Source organism: Amblyraja radiata, chromosome 28, assembly GCF_010909765.2.
Source record: "Amblyraja radiata isolate CabotCenter1 chromosome 28, sAmbRad1.1.pri, whole genome shotgun sequence".
Taxonomy (NCBI): Eukaryota; Metazoa; Chordata; class Chondrichthyes; order Rajiformes; family Rajidae; genus Amblyraja; species Amblyraja radiata.
Window position 1 is genome coordinate 29,082,894 of NC_045983.1, and position 13,310 is coordinate 29,096,203.

The 13,310-nt window shown below is 38.3% G+C and overlaps 1 protein-coding gene across 2 annotated transcripts in view; it reads right to left on the reverse strand.

Moving 5' to 3' along the window:
• myo19 (myosin XIX) overlaps positions 1-13,310 on the reverse strand; it is a 45,532-nt gene that overhangs the window by 27,808 nt on the left and 4,414 nt on the right. For both annotated transcript variants that reach the window (XM_033046169.1, XM_033046170.1), the window contains exons 2-8: positions 10,060-10,207; positions 6,917-7,065; positions 6,580-6,693; positions 5,271-5,403; positions 2,624-2,693; positions 2,116-2,218; positions 1,141-1,237 (exon numbers count right to left, since the gene is read on the reverse strand). In XM_033046169.1, coding sequence (XP_032902060.1) covers positions 1,141-1,237; positions 2,116-2,218; positions 2,624-2,693; positions 5,271-5,403; positions 6,580-6,693; positions 6,917-7,065; positions 10,060-10,207 — 814 coding nt within the window. The remainder of the gene's footprint in view (positions 1-1,140; positions 1,238-2,115; positions 2,219-2,623; positions 2,694-5,270; positions 5,404-6,579; positions 6,694-6,916; positions 7,066-10,059; positions 10,208-13,310) is intronic.

The following is a 13,310-nucleotide window of genomic DNA, read 5'->3' on the forward strand; positions in this document are numbered from 1 at the left end:
CATCAGATACTGTAGTAAGGGGGAAGAAAGCTGAGAAAAGAGGTGAGGTAGGCCAAAGCCTGGCAAGTGATACAATGATACAGGCGATTGGCAGATGGGAAAACAAAGGCAAGAGATGACAAAGCAAAAGACTATAAGAAGAGGAGAGAAACCCCCATCAAAGGGATTTATAGGAAGCACTAAATAAAACAGCCAGCTAATATCATTAATGACCCTCCTGGTGACTCAATGACACCAAGCTCTCATCTCACTGCTACCGTTAGGGTCAAAGTACAGAAGCCTGAGAAGCATTATCTCTCTGTGCAAGAGCAACTTCTGCCCATAAAGCTCCTGAACCACATAATAACAACCCTAACCACAACCATACCTCAGCACAAAATTACAATGGACTTTGTATAAGGGTTCCACTATATAATTTAACTTCCAATCTTACGAACTGGTTACCTGCTGTAGTATAACTGATAATTTATCGCATTATTGTTTATTGGATAGTTATTTTTGTATTCTTATATACCTGTAAACGTTGCAGCAAGCAAGAATTGCATTGTTCTGTCCTTGGTGCAAATGACCATTAAACACTCTTGACCCTTGAGAAGAATATATCATTCAGGACTCCCTGATGGTATTTAAAAATCCCAGCTATAAATATCCTCACACAATGTATTTGAGTCCAAAGGGGAAACTAGGATCAGATTTAAACATGATAACCCCTTAGCCAAATATTTAGCTAAAGCTCAACCTTTAGGCACTCTCCAAAGGACTCAAGTAATCAAGGAAAGGCCAGGAAAATTGCTTAAAACAAAAACAAAAAAATGTTAATGCTCTACCTGCAATGTGTTTGATATAAATTTGCAAATTCTTGAAATGTGTATTGCCCCCCCGGAAATTAAAATGATCCCTATCCATATTTATATACAAGAATTAAGCTTTAGTATATGACGGGCTTGACTAGGTTAAACACAGCTTATCTTGTGTGTTTCAATAATACAATATAAGTATTCTACAATTTAATGCACAAAATGCAGCATCGTCCAATATGTACAATGTCACAGAAGAATTGCTAATGAATTAATGTCTGCAAGAACTGTACTTAAAAATTAATGTGGATACCTGTATTGTTCGAGTTTTAAAACTTCTAACCTTCTAAAGTATTCTCAGCGTTTGGTAACCAGAAGAATTCTGCTGCTTCATGAAGACCCCACTCCGATTTCTGTTCCTCAGTCGCTCCTTTCACTATCTGAAGAAACATTACATTAATAAATTCTAGTTTTCAGCCCATCACCATATCAGTAGCATAACACAGACAAGTTATGCAAGAGAGCGGTCAAGTATTGTGTACGGAGGAACTGCAGATGCTGGTTTACACCGAAGATAGGACAAAACAGTGGAGTAACTCAGCGGGTCAGGCAGCATCTCTAGAGAAAGAGAATAGGCGATATTTTGGGACCGCAACTCTTCTTTCAATTATCTTGCTACCTCTGTTATCGTTTCTCATTTATGCCCATTTCTCTCTAAGATTTTGCTGTCAGAAGCTTATCAAACCTCAGTTCTGGATCTAACAGCTGGAACGAAAAGAGGGGTGTCGATAGCCAACAATTTAAAAAGAAAATTTGCTAACCAGAAATAAATAAATTAATAGAAATATTTCACGTGTGGAAAAAGCAATCTAGCTACCATATTATACCCAGAATCTATGGTACATTAATAAAATGAATTTACCCGTTTGCTCTGCAGAATCTGCTAAATGCTGCCATCACCTTGTTTCATCTTCATTTATGCCCCAACATTTGCCATATCCTAATATAAATCCCAATTGAACAAATGGTATTTATTTTCCATTTATAAAACGAGGTACGACATAATTTAGATTCATAAAACCTAATTAATAAATCTATTATTTAGTTATTGTTACATGTGCCAAGGTACAGTGAAAAGTATCCTATCCAGTCAGATCGGAGATATTTACATACGTAGATACAATCAGTTCAAAGTCAAGTACAATAAAGAGCAAAGTGGAAGACAGAGTGTATAATATAGCTCATATTTTTTCTATTTTCCCCAGTTTGAATTCTAACACATCAGAAAGCCATATTACATGCAAGTCTACAGACATACCTGATAAAAAATGTGAAAATTTCTTTCAGAAGGAGCTTGATAGGCAACTCGTGTTTTCTCCAACAGGTAAGTTTGCACAGAAGCTCCCTGCAGCTGCTGGCATCTGGAAAATAAAGCAACATATTTTGTTGCAAGGGGCTGTAGAAAAGATCAAGTCTGAACTTTCTTAGTGCAGCAATCACAGATTTTCCCAGGCAACCACTCCTACAGAAAAATTTTGAGGAACACATTTAGCAATCCTTTATTTTCATCCCACCCCCAACCCCTTACCCCCTCACACACAAAGACCTAATTTCAAATTGCATACACATTTTCACTTTCAAAAACATGTTATCAGATGGGCATACAGAAAGACTGAGCGACACTTATCCGACTAACTCAATCAGGCATTTTTAAAGCAGTTAACTCACTTACAAATGAGCTAACTGCATTCAACAGTTCTTCATCTTTCAGGCAGTGGCTAACTGGAAAAAAAAGAGAGCAAATATTCTGCTGCTCCAAAAATTACCTGTTTAATTGGAGTTGGATGTATTTTCCAAATCGGCTACTGTTGTGATTCCTTAAAGTGGAAGCATTTCCTGTGAAACAGTATGCAATGTTGGTAACTGATGACTCCCTCATTTTATATTTGCCTTTGCAAATCTCATTTCCATCTAATTTCACAATCAATATTTAATTAAACAAAACAAAATCAACTGAAATACTTTGGAGACCATGCAGCATTTTAGATGGGTCAAACTGCACCTCTTCTGCTTCTTCTTTCGTGTGGCGTGCACAGCCTAAAGTTGTTGGACAACTTGTTCTATTTGATCTTCCGTTTGTGCACGTCGAGTTGATTGCATTAGTCGAAACAGGGCGGACTACGTGAAGGTTGCAATCTTCCACCCCACTGCACCTCTAATTCTGGATGATTCAGCAGATCAAACTTGCCATGTATTATCAATTGCTTCAGTATGGTGGGCTGTACAATTCCAGAGTCTGACACGGAAGCATAATTGATGTTCCATCATCATTACTGCGTCTAGATCATGGAACTCCCAGCTCAAAATTTGATTATTTGTCACCAGAAAAGCAGCATCGCTTCAGACATGATTCAACGCCATATTTTCAAAGGACAAAATAAAGATGGGTAATAAATGCTGGTTGTGGTAACAATTAACAGATTCTGGGAATTAATTGGCCACCATCCAGTCATTACTGACCTCTTCATCATAAGAGGGGTCTATAAAAGGCTCTGCCTCAAAAAGGCACCCAGCATTATCAAAGCCTCACAACGCCCTGGTCACATTCAACCATCGGCGTCGAAAAACTGGGATTACAGGTTCAATAACAGCTTTCCCAACAACCATCGTGCTCTTGAACGTTACATAACACTAACCTATAAACAATGTATAGTTTATGGTTGCACGAATGACTTTGGGCTATTATTGTTATTAAATGATTGAATTTGTGTTTATTATATATTATTATCCACGTGTGTGGTGTTACAGGCCTGTTGTGCTGCTGCAAGTATTTAATTATTCCGTTGTTGGTACATATGACAATTAAGCACTCTCGACTCTTGAACAAAAGAATCAAATATCCATAGGACCTAAAGGCTACCAAGAAACAGCTTGTCATTATTTTAATTGGGGTGGGAGATTGCAACCTTCACGTGGTCCATCCTGTTTCGACTAATGCAATCAACCCGACGTGCACAAACAAATAGATCAAATAGAACAAGTTGACCTACAACTTTAACCATACGCAAGAAGAAGACAATTTTAATTGATTTAGTCATACAGTGCAGAAACAGGCCCTTCTTGTCCATGCCGACCAAGTAGCCCCATCTAAGCTGGTCTTATTTGCCCACATTTGATTCATATTCCCTCTAAACCGTTCCTACGTTTTAGAGGGAATATGTCCCAGATAGGACAATGAAATTCTTGCTTGCTGCAGAACAGAATATTTTAGGCATACAGATCAGATCAGTGTGACCATATACCATAGAATATATATATACACACATAAATAAACAGATAAAGTGCAATAGGCTGTTATAGTTCATAGTTTGTTTGAAGTTGTGTTTAATAGTCTGACGGCTGTGGGGAAGAAGCTGGTCCTGAACCTTCGATTTAAACCAGCATCTGCAGTTCCTTCCTACACATTCTGTACCTTAATAATACCCCTCATGATTTTATGCACTATAAGGTCACACTTCAGCCTTTTGCAGTATAAGCCTGCCCAATCTTTGCCGGAAGCTCAGGCCCTTAAATCTTGTCAACATCCTCATTTGAAATCTTTATCTTTTATATTATTGGATGCCCACTTCCAGGTACGTTCAACTGAGTCAATTTTCCTCTTTTGCATTTGGAACAATTATTTCTCTGCCTCTTCTTCCAAAACAAACACCCCACATACCCATCTGTTCCACATATTATCTGACCACAAGAGTCTCCTGTAATCTTTCCAATATTTTAGTAAATGACATTCTGCAGTAGCCCACCAGGGGCTGAACAAGACTCAATAAGGAATTAGTCAACTCATTCCTACATCTCCCAAAATTCAAAGGAATTGTTACCATGTGCTTGCAAATGGATTGGCACAGTTAATTGCTCTACACAATGGGAACTGTACATTAATCTGATGGAAGTGTTTCGACCCAAAACGTCACCTATTCCTTTTCTCCAGAGGTGCTGCCTGACTCGCTGAGTTACTCCAGCAATTTGTGCCTATCTTCGGTGTAAACCAGCATCGGTAGTTACTTCTTACATATTAATCTTTAGTTTACTAGTTTGCAATATGTATAGTTTCACAAGACAAACTAGCTCATCAGCTTCAGTACAATGGATACATTAATTATCAAAAGAATACAATCCCCAAATTGTAGAATGGCAAGTCAGAAAATAAATTAAAGAATTTACAGAAGAGCAAGTTAGTGGAGATTCTTGCACTAGAGACTGATAGTTCTCACACAAAATTATCCCACACAGCTCTACTTGATCCCCAGAGTATCAATCCTGCAATATCCAAGAATGTATTTGATGGTCCTGTTAACAATTACACTTCGAATTGAAATGACAATACAAAGAATATTTCATCTGAACCTGTAAATCTAAATATATGTCTTGAAATTCTTAAACATTTTATCTAACACATGCAGAAAGTTTCATTACCAAATGCCTCCATCACTGGATTGGAGTCAAGTACTCTCTTTTCTATCCGTTCCACATTTTCTTGGCACTTTACAGAGGTGGATGAGGCAGCAACTGTAGCAAAGTAATTCATAAGGCATCGAGATGTCCACGTCTACAAAAGGAAATTTTAATTGGCTTGAGAACAAAGCTGAGAAGCTGTTTTATGAGGAAAGTTCCTGTTATGGAACTTGAAAACAAACTGTGAACAAATAAGCATATTTCTTGGTCATCTTTTTTTTTTTAACATTATGGGAAGTCTAACAAGGGCAGGACCTAAACAGTGAAAGGTGGGGCTCTGGAAAGTGTTGTAAAGCATAGGGATCTAGGAGTTCAGGTACATAGTTTCTTGAATGGAAATAGTCCTTTGGGTGGCATGGTATAGCAGTAGAGCATAGCAGTAGAGCTACTTACAGTGCCAGAGACACGCGTTCGAACCGGACTATGTGTGCTTGTCTGTACGGAGTTTGTATGTTCTCCACGCAACCGAGTACGTTTTCCCCAAGATCTTCGGTTTCCTCCCACACTTCAAAAACTTACAAGTTTGGAGGTTAATTGGCTTGGTATAAATGTAAATTGTTCCTAGTGTGTGTAGAATAGTGTTATTGTGCGGGATCGCTAGTCGGTGTGGACTAGGTGGGCCGAAGGGCCTGTTTCCGCGCTGCATCTCTAAACTAAAAAAAAGGGGCATCCAGATAGGGTGGTCAAGAAGGCTTTCTGCACATTGGCCTTCATCAGTCAGGGTATTGAGCATAGAAGTTGGGAGGTCAAGTTACAGTTATATAAGACATTGTTGAGGGACATTTAGAGTGTTGCACTCAAGTTTTGGTCACCATGTTATAGGAGAGATGTTGTCAAGCTCGGAAGGGTGCAGAGAAGATGTACAAGGATGTTTCCAGGACTCGTGGGTCTGAGCTTTTGGGAGATGTTGAACAGGCTTTATTCCTTGGCGAGCAGGAGTATGAGGTGGGCAAAATCATGAGAGGAACAAATCGGGTAAATGCATAGTATTTTGCCCAGAGTTAGGGAATCGAGAAGCAGAGGACATATATGTTTAAGATGAGGGGGGTAGAGTTAATAGGAACCTGAGGGGTAACTTTTTTTTACACAAGGGTGGTGGGTGCATGGGACAAGCTGCTGGAGGAGATAGTTGAGGCAGATACTATCGCAATTGGTTACCTATAATGATCAAAATCTACTTAATAAAAATCATACCACAATGATTAACTTGTTAATTTATGAGGTTTGTTTCTCTGTGAATCTAACTACATTATGCTTGTTCAGCACTTACCTTTCCAGCACCACTCTCTCCACTAACTATCAGTGACTGGTTAATTGGTTCAATGTGGCTCTGTACATTCCTGAAGGCTTGTTCAGCTACCGTGAAGATGTGAGGCTTCAATTCCTAAAGAATATAATTTTTTGAAATTTTGTTTATGTACAAAGCAGCAAAAATCACCAGTACAAAAAAACTCAAGTTATTAATCATGTAAAACTGATGCAATAGTATGCAAAATACATTTTAATGTTATGTTTGTATCCATTATAGAATCTGTAAAAAGGGAAAATAATGCAATAATTTGCTTGTTAAGTTAAATAAAGAAAGCACCAAAGTGTACTTGAGTTACCTGCGGTTGGGACACATGGTGGTATTCTTTCATGACCTCAGAGGAATACAAGTTAGGCACACGCTGGAATGGATTTAGAGCCACTAGTGTACAACCTGCATTAGTGTAAAATACACCAGCTGCATATCTTGCTTGGAGACATCTTAAAACTGGGAGACAGAAAATGCTCAATATATTCAGGCTGCTTAGTATTTCAGAGAGAAACTGAAATCCAAAACATTATACATAGTTAATCTAAATGCTATGGATTATAACCAAATGTTTGCGGAGAACATAATTTTTAACACAAAATTATTTGTATCTTCATTAGAAAGGCAAAAAAACAAGATACTTGATATATTTAATAAAAAACAGAAAACATCATATGTATTCAGTAGGACAGACACCTGATAGAGAACAAGATTTAATATTTCAGGTCAATGATCTTTCATCGGAACTCGGAAAAGTTAGAAATGAAACATACTTTAAGTTGTAGAAAGGGGGAGGATGGCAAAAACATGTCTACGACAGAGTGGAGACCACCACCAACTAAATGGATTTTTTAAAATGGCTGTACTCATTGATAGAAGATGGTAGAAAAAATATAATTACAGCCAATTTGTCTGGCATTATAAATAGAAGATGGTGAATAATAGAAAAAAAGAATGCTGCAACGTTTGAGATACAAAACAATGTAGTTGCTGGAAATAAAATAAAGAGAATGCTAGAAACATCCAAGAGGTCCACCTGTGCCATTATGTTTTTATCCCTACATGGATACTGCCTGCCACAGGATTTGCAGCATTCTGATTATTTAAAGTTCCCGCAACCACAGTATTTTAAATCTCTCATATTTAGTATTTTTTCCTGCCCTCATTCATTATCTTCTATATACAGCTGCTCCTTACAGAACAACTGTTTAAGCCATCACCACCCTCCCTCAGCCTGCACCAACATCTTTCCTATGATTCAGTCCCTCCTCAGCTCCATGTCATCCCTACTATTCTCTCAACTTGCCCAGCCCTCTCACTCCTCATCCCCACACTTAAAACACTATTTCTAACTTTTCCATGGTCTGATGAAAGTCATTGCCAGAAACAATAACTCTGGTTCTCCCTCCACAGATGCTGCATGGCTTGATGAATGTTTTGAGAACTTTGTTTTTCCAAAAATAAAACATTAATATAATATACAATGACTTCTATGTAGAATAACACCATTGATAAGGCAATACGAGGAGAAAAGATGAAATATGAAGGCAAGCTGGCTAATAATATAAAAGAGGATAGCACAAGAGTTTCATCAAGAGTAAGAAAGAGGCAAGAGTGGACGTTGGACCGCTGGAAAATGATGCAGGAGAAGTGATAATGGGGAATAGAGAAATGGCAGAGGCGTTGAATAACTTTTTTGCATCAGTTTTCACAGCGAAAGACACCAGCAATGTGCCAGAAATTCAAGAGAGTCCGAGGGTGGAGGTTAGTGGAGTGGCTAATACCAAGGAGAAGGTGCTTGGGAAGCTGAAAGTGGATGTTACATGGACTGGATGAGTTGCACCTTAGGGTTCTGAAAGAGGTGGCTTTAGAGATTGTGGAGGCATTAATGGATATATTTCAAGAATCACTGGAGTCAGGAGTGGTTCCAGACGATTGGAAAATTGCCAATATTACCCCGTTGTACAAGACGGCAGCAAAGCAGAATAGTGGGAACTGTAGGCCGGTTAGTCTGACTTCAGTGGTTGGGAAGATTTTAGAGTCCATACAGAAGCATGGTTAGCAGGTTGGCTGTAAGGCAGAAGGCAAAGTGTGGCAATAAAGGGGGCTTTTTCTGGTTGGCTGCCAGTGACTAGTGGAGTTCTGCGGGGTCGATGCTGGGGCCGCTACTCTTCACGTTGTACATTAATGATTTGGATGAGGGGATTGAAGGCTTTGTGGCCCTGTTTGCAGATGATACAAAAATAGGTGGAGGGGCAGGTAGTGCAGAGAAAGCAGGGACTCAGCAGAAGGACTTGGACAGGTTAAGAGAGCAGGCAGAGAAGTGGTAGATGGAATATAGTGTAGCAAAGTGTGAAGACATGCATTTTGGTAGTAGGAAGAGAGCCATAGACTATTTTCTAAATGGGGAAAGAATCCAGAAATCGGAGGTGCAAATGGATTTGGGAGTGCTGGTGTAGGATTCCCAAAAAGTTAATCTGCAAGTCAAATCAGTAGTAAAGAAGACAAATGCAATGTTAGCATTTATTTCAAGCGGGCTAGAATACAAAAACAGAGATGTAATGCTGAGGCTCCATGAGGCGCTGTTCAGGCCGCATTTGGCGTATTGTGTGAGCAATTTTGGGCACCATATCTGAGGAAGGATGTGCTGGCCCTGGAGAGGGTCCAGAGGAGGTTTACAAGAATGATCCCAGGATTGAGTGGGTTAACCTATGACGAGTGTTTGACTGCACTGGGCCTGTACTCGTTGGAGTTTAGAAGAATGAGGGGGGACCTCATGGAAACGTACCAAATAGTTAATGGCTTGGATAGAGTGGATGTGGAGAGGGTGTTTCCACTAGTGGGAGAGTCTAGGACTAGATGTCATAGCCTCAGAATTAAAGGACATTCCTTTAGGAAGGAGATGAGAAGGAATTTCTTTAGTGGTGAATCTGTGGAATTCTTTGCCTCTGAAGGCTGCGGAGGCCAAGTAAATGGACATTTTTAAAGCATAGATAGATTCTTGATTAGTACATGTGCCAGGGCTCATGGGGAGAAGGCATGAGATGGGGTTAGGAGGGAGAGGTAGATTGTCCATGATTGATGGCAGTCAACCTGATGGGCCGAATGGCCTATTTCTGCTTCCATCCCTTATGACCTTATGATAATATTCATTTCCCAAAATTGGATAATAAACATGGGAGAAACATCACGCTGAGCCTATCAAACTAGCATATTTTAAGGTTAATTCTGTTGAAGGGACTTTTGCGTGTACTTATTTGTTTCCAGCATAAAGGTGTCTAGTATGTAGTTGCCCAAATATAATTACTGTTGTACTTGATTTCGACACGAGTGCCTTGGTCTTCCATTATTATTAAAGGAAGTACAATCTTGTATGAAGCGAGTATTATGCTCAAACATCCATCATTTTACAAGTAACTACATAACAAAAATAAAAACCAATTAATTAGATACCTGTGGCAGTTGTTACTGGATTGACTTTGGTGAGATCATTAAACTGGTGCAACTCATCTTCATTAATGAGAAAAGCTTTTATCTCCTCAACTGTATGATTCAATGTAGTGTAATCTAAAACCTTTTGGGAATCTTTCAATCCATTAGTCTGAAAAAAGAACCATAAGACATTCAATATGTATTTCTAGAAAAGCAACACTTTTTTTATTGCCCAATTTTAATTTTATTTTTATTGCCCACTATTATTCTACCTAAGAGACCAGTCTGAAGAAGGGTCTCAACCAAAACATCACCCTTCCTTCTCTCCAGAAATGCTGCCTGTCCCGCTGAGTTACTCCACCATTTTGTGTCTATCTTTGGTTTAAACCAGCATCTGCAGTTCCTTCCTACAGTTTGTTACATCATGGAAGTTCTACGTTTGGTAGATTATCCTCAAGAGTGGTGTACTCAAATTAATAGAATTTGTTAAGTTTGAACACAACTTTGGAGCATCTGCAGTTCCTTCCTGCACATTTGTTTTGGTTTTGTTGGAACAATACTAGTTTAAAATCTACAAGAAAATTACATTTTTGGATTGAAATAAAGTTAAACACAAAATGTGAAAAATAAGAGTTCTAATGTAAAAGAATATAGATGGAATCTGCATTCAAGATGGGGCACTCAAAAGGGATTTCAGCCCAACTCATAATTGCAGAAAACAAAATTTAGGTTGCCATTTGAAGCAGCTCTGAAGAAATGCTGCATTGTCTGAAGTGCAATCTTATAGAAAATATGTAGAATATAGGTTCTAACTGCTTTCTTAGGTGCAGGTATAGGTTCTCTGAACTCCAGGATAAAGGATAATCAAAAAGATACAAATATGGTATCCTAACTGAATAGTTATTGCCAATTAGCCTCAAAATCAAAACCGAGCCGATTCTTTAGTTTACAACTATTTGTGGAAGCTTACTGTGTTGAATGTGTCTATTGTACATGTTTTCAGCTGTTGTCATGTGTGAAATATTTTGTGGGTCCTTTCCTCTGACAACATCCAGTTTGCTATCAAACCCAACAACCTTTTGATGAAGCTATCATCTCAAACAGAAAATTCCCAACTCCTTCTGCATTTAAATATCCCCCAATGGGTCTTATCTGCCCAATGAGTTTGAACTCCTTCAATGCGTGCTTTACTCGCTCATGCTCCTAGACACAGTTAAAAATAACAATGTGTAATGTTGACGACTCTTTAATTCCACAGCTTTTGACTTGGTTAATCTCACCAATGAACGTCCACTATCTAGGTCACTGACTTTCTGGCCTATTCAATGTCACCTCAGAACAACCAGCAAAAAAAAAGCCTTCCAAATTACTCCCGTGCTTCCTTAACAGTTGACATCACCAGGCACAGGTCAACTGCTATTTCACTCTTAATCACTCAGGTTTACTAATCCATCACTTCCCTCACCACCTCTCTGCTGCTTGACAGCCAACCTGATCCAGAACCCCTGAAAGTTTACATATTTTCCAGAATGTACACATAGTGGAAATATTGAAAAAACATTATTTTACGCACCACACTTTTTTTCTTCTTCTTCACCTACTTGCTTATCATAAAGCAAATCTTCACCTCAGGCCATTTGCCCAGAACAACAAATTCATTTTATTTTGTTGGAAATAAAAGTTTAAGTTTAAACCCCATATCCTATCACCAGAACCATCATGCATGCCACAGTTGAGGCAGGTACTATAACAACATTTCAAATGCATGGATAGGAAAGGTTTAGATGAATATGGGCCAAATGCATGCAGGTGGGACCACCATAGAAGGGGCATCTTGGTCACCATGGGCAAGTTGGGCCAAAGGCCCTGTTTCCATGCTGTATGACTTTATCTAGCCAACAGAAAACAAAAACGCTAGCAGAGGTTTGGGTACGTACAACGGTAATAAAAACGTCAATTACAAAAAGGGGTTTCTACCCATTATTAGGCCTATATATTTTTTTCATCATAGTCGCAGCCTTTTCAGCTTAACCTGCTGTAAAAATGAGATTACCACCTTTGACAGCAAAGTGCAGAATATCACTTGATACACTCCAACGTCTGTATGGAATCTTTTGTTGCTCCACACACATCCAGTAAATCCAAATTGCTCCAGCACTTTCTCAATACTCCTATTAGACAATTATGTACCACCGTCCCCTCCACCTTAATATTTTCTGCTCAATTTAGTTTTAATAACTGTGCTGCTATGTATTTAAACTACTGATTGATTCCTAATTTCTGAACAAAATACAAAACCTGCTTCATGTTCATTCTACATTGAGCATAGAAAAACAAAAAGCAATTTAAGCATTGTCAGTTAAAATATTTAGTGGCTTTGATAGCCTTCAGACTGATTTATTTTTCTGAAGAGTTAGCGTTTTTAGATGGGAACATGCTCTGCATCTCTCCAGAGGACATCTCTGATGAATATGCAGATGTGTGGGTTTGTTTTAAACTAGAAGAATGTCACTTTACAAAATTATTTTGTTCCAGTTCCTGTCATTCATTCAATCAATAGAGGCTCACGGATTGGAGCAATTCCTTTAAGAATATGATTGCTTCAGCAATTAAGACCAGCAGACATTCTGTTAACTCAAGCAGCTTTACAGAACAATTATCAATGAACAGTAGCAATTGCTCCCTGCCACAGGGATACAGTTGTGTGTCTGAGAATATGTATACATCTAAAAAGAAATAAATCATAGTTACTTCAATGATCGATATATTCTTTTTATTTTAAGAAAGGCAAAAGGTTTGTCTGATGATGGGTGCTCCCCATTTTTCTGGCTGTATTTCTGACATATTTCTGTACTGGGTTTTTTTAAAACATGAAGCCAAAGGGCTCATTGCAGCAAATTATTTGGTTTTATCATAATAATGTCATATGTTATTCAATTTAGTATTTGCACATAGCTGATGACCTTTACTTTTTCATTTCAGCGATCCGTCATTGTTATTTTAAACCGTTCTATTAATTAATACCGTGGCTAATATTTATTTGTTTTACTTTTCGTCTCTTCAGCATTTTTCATATTAGCAGATTTTTTTTCATCTAGTTTTATTTTCAAAATGGAATCCCAACTTCCCAATGATAAATAAAGAAAAAAAAACAAGTTGTGTAGGTCACATTTCGACTTGGGTTAAATTCCTTTCTGTGCTGACTTAGTTAATCATAACTATGAAGGTTGTACTACAATGACTTGATCGCGATGGATAATGAAGTTGCTTTA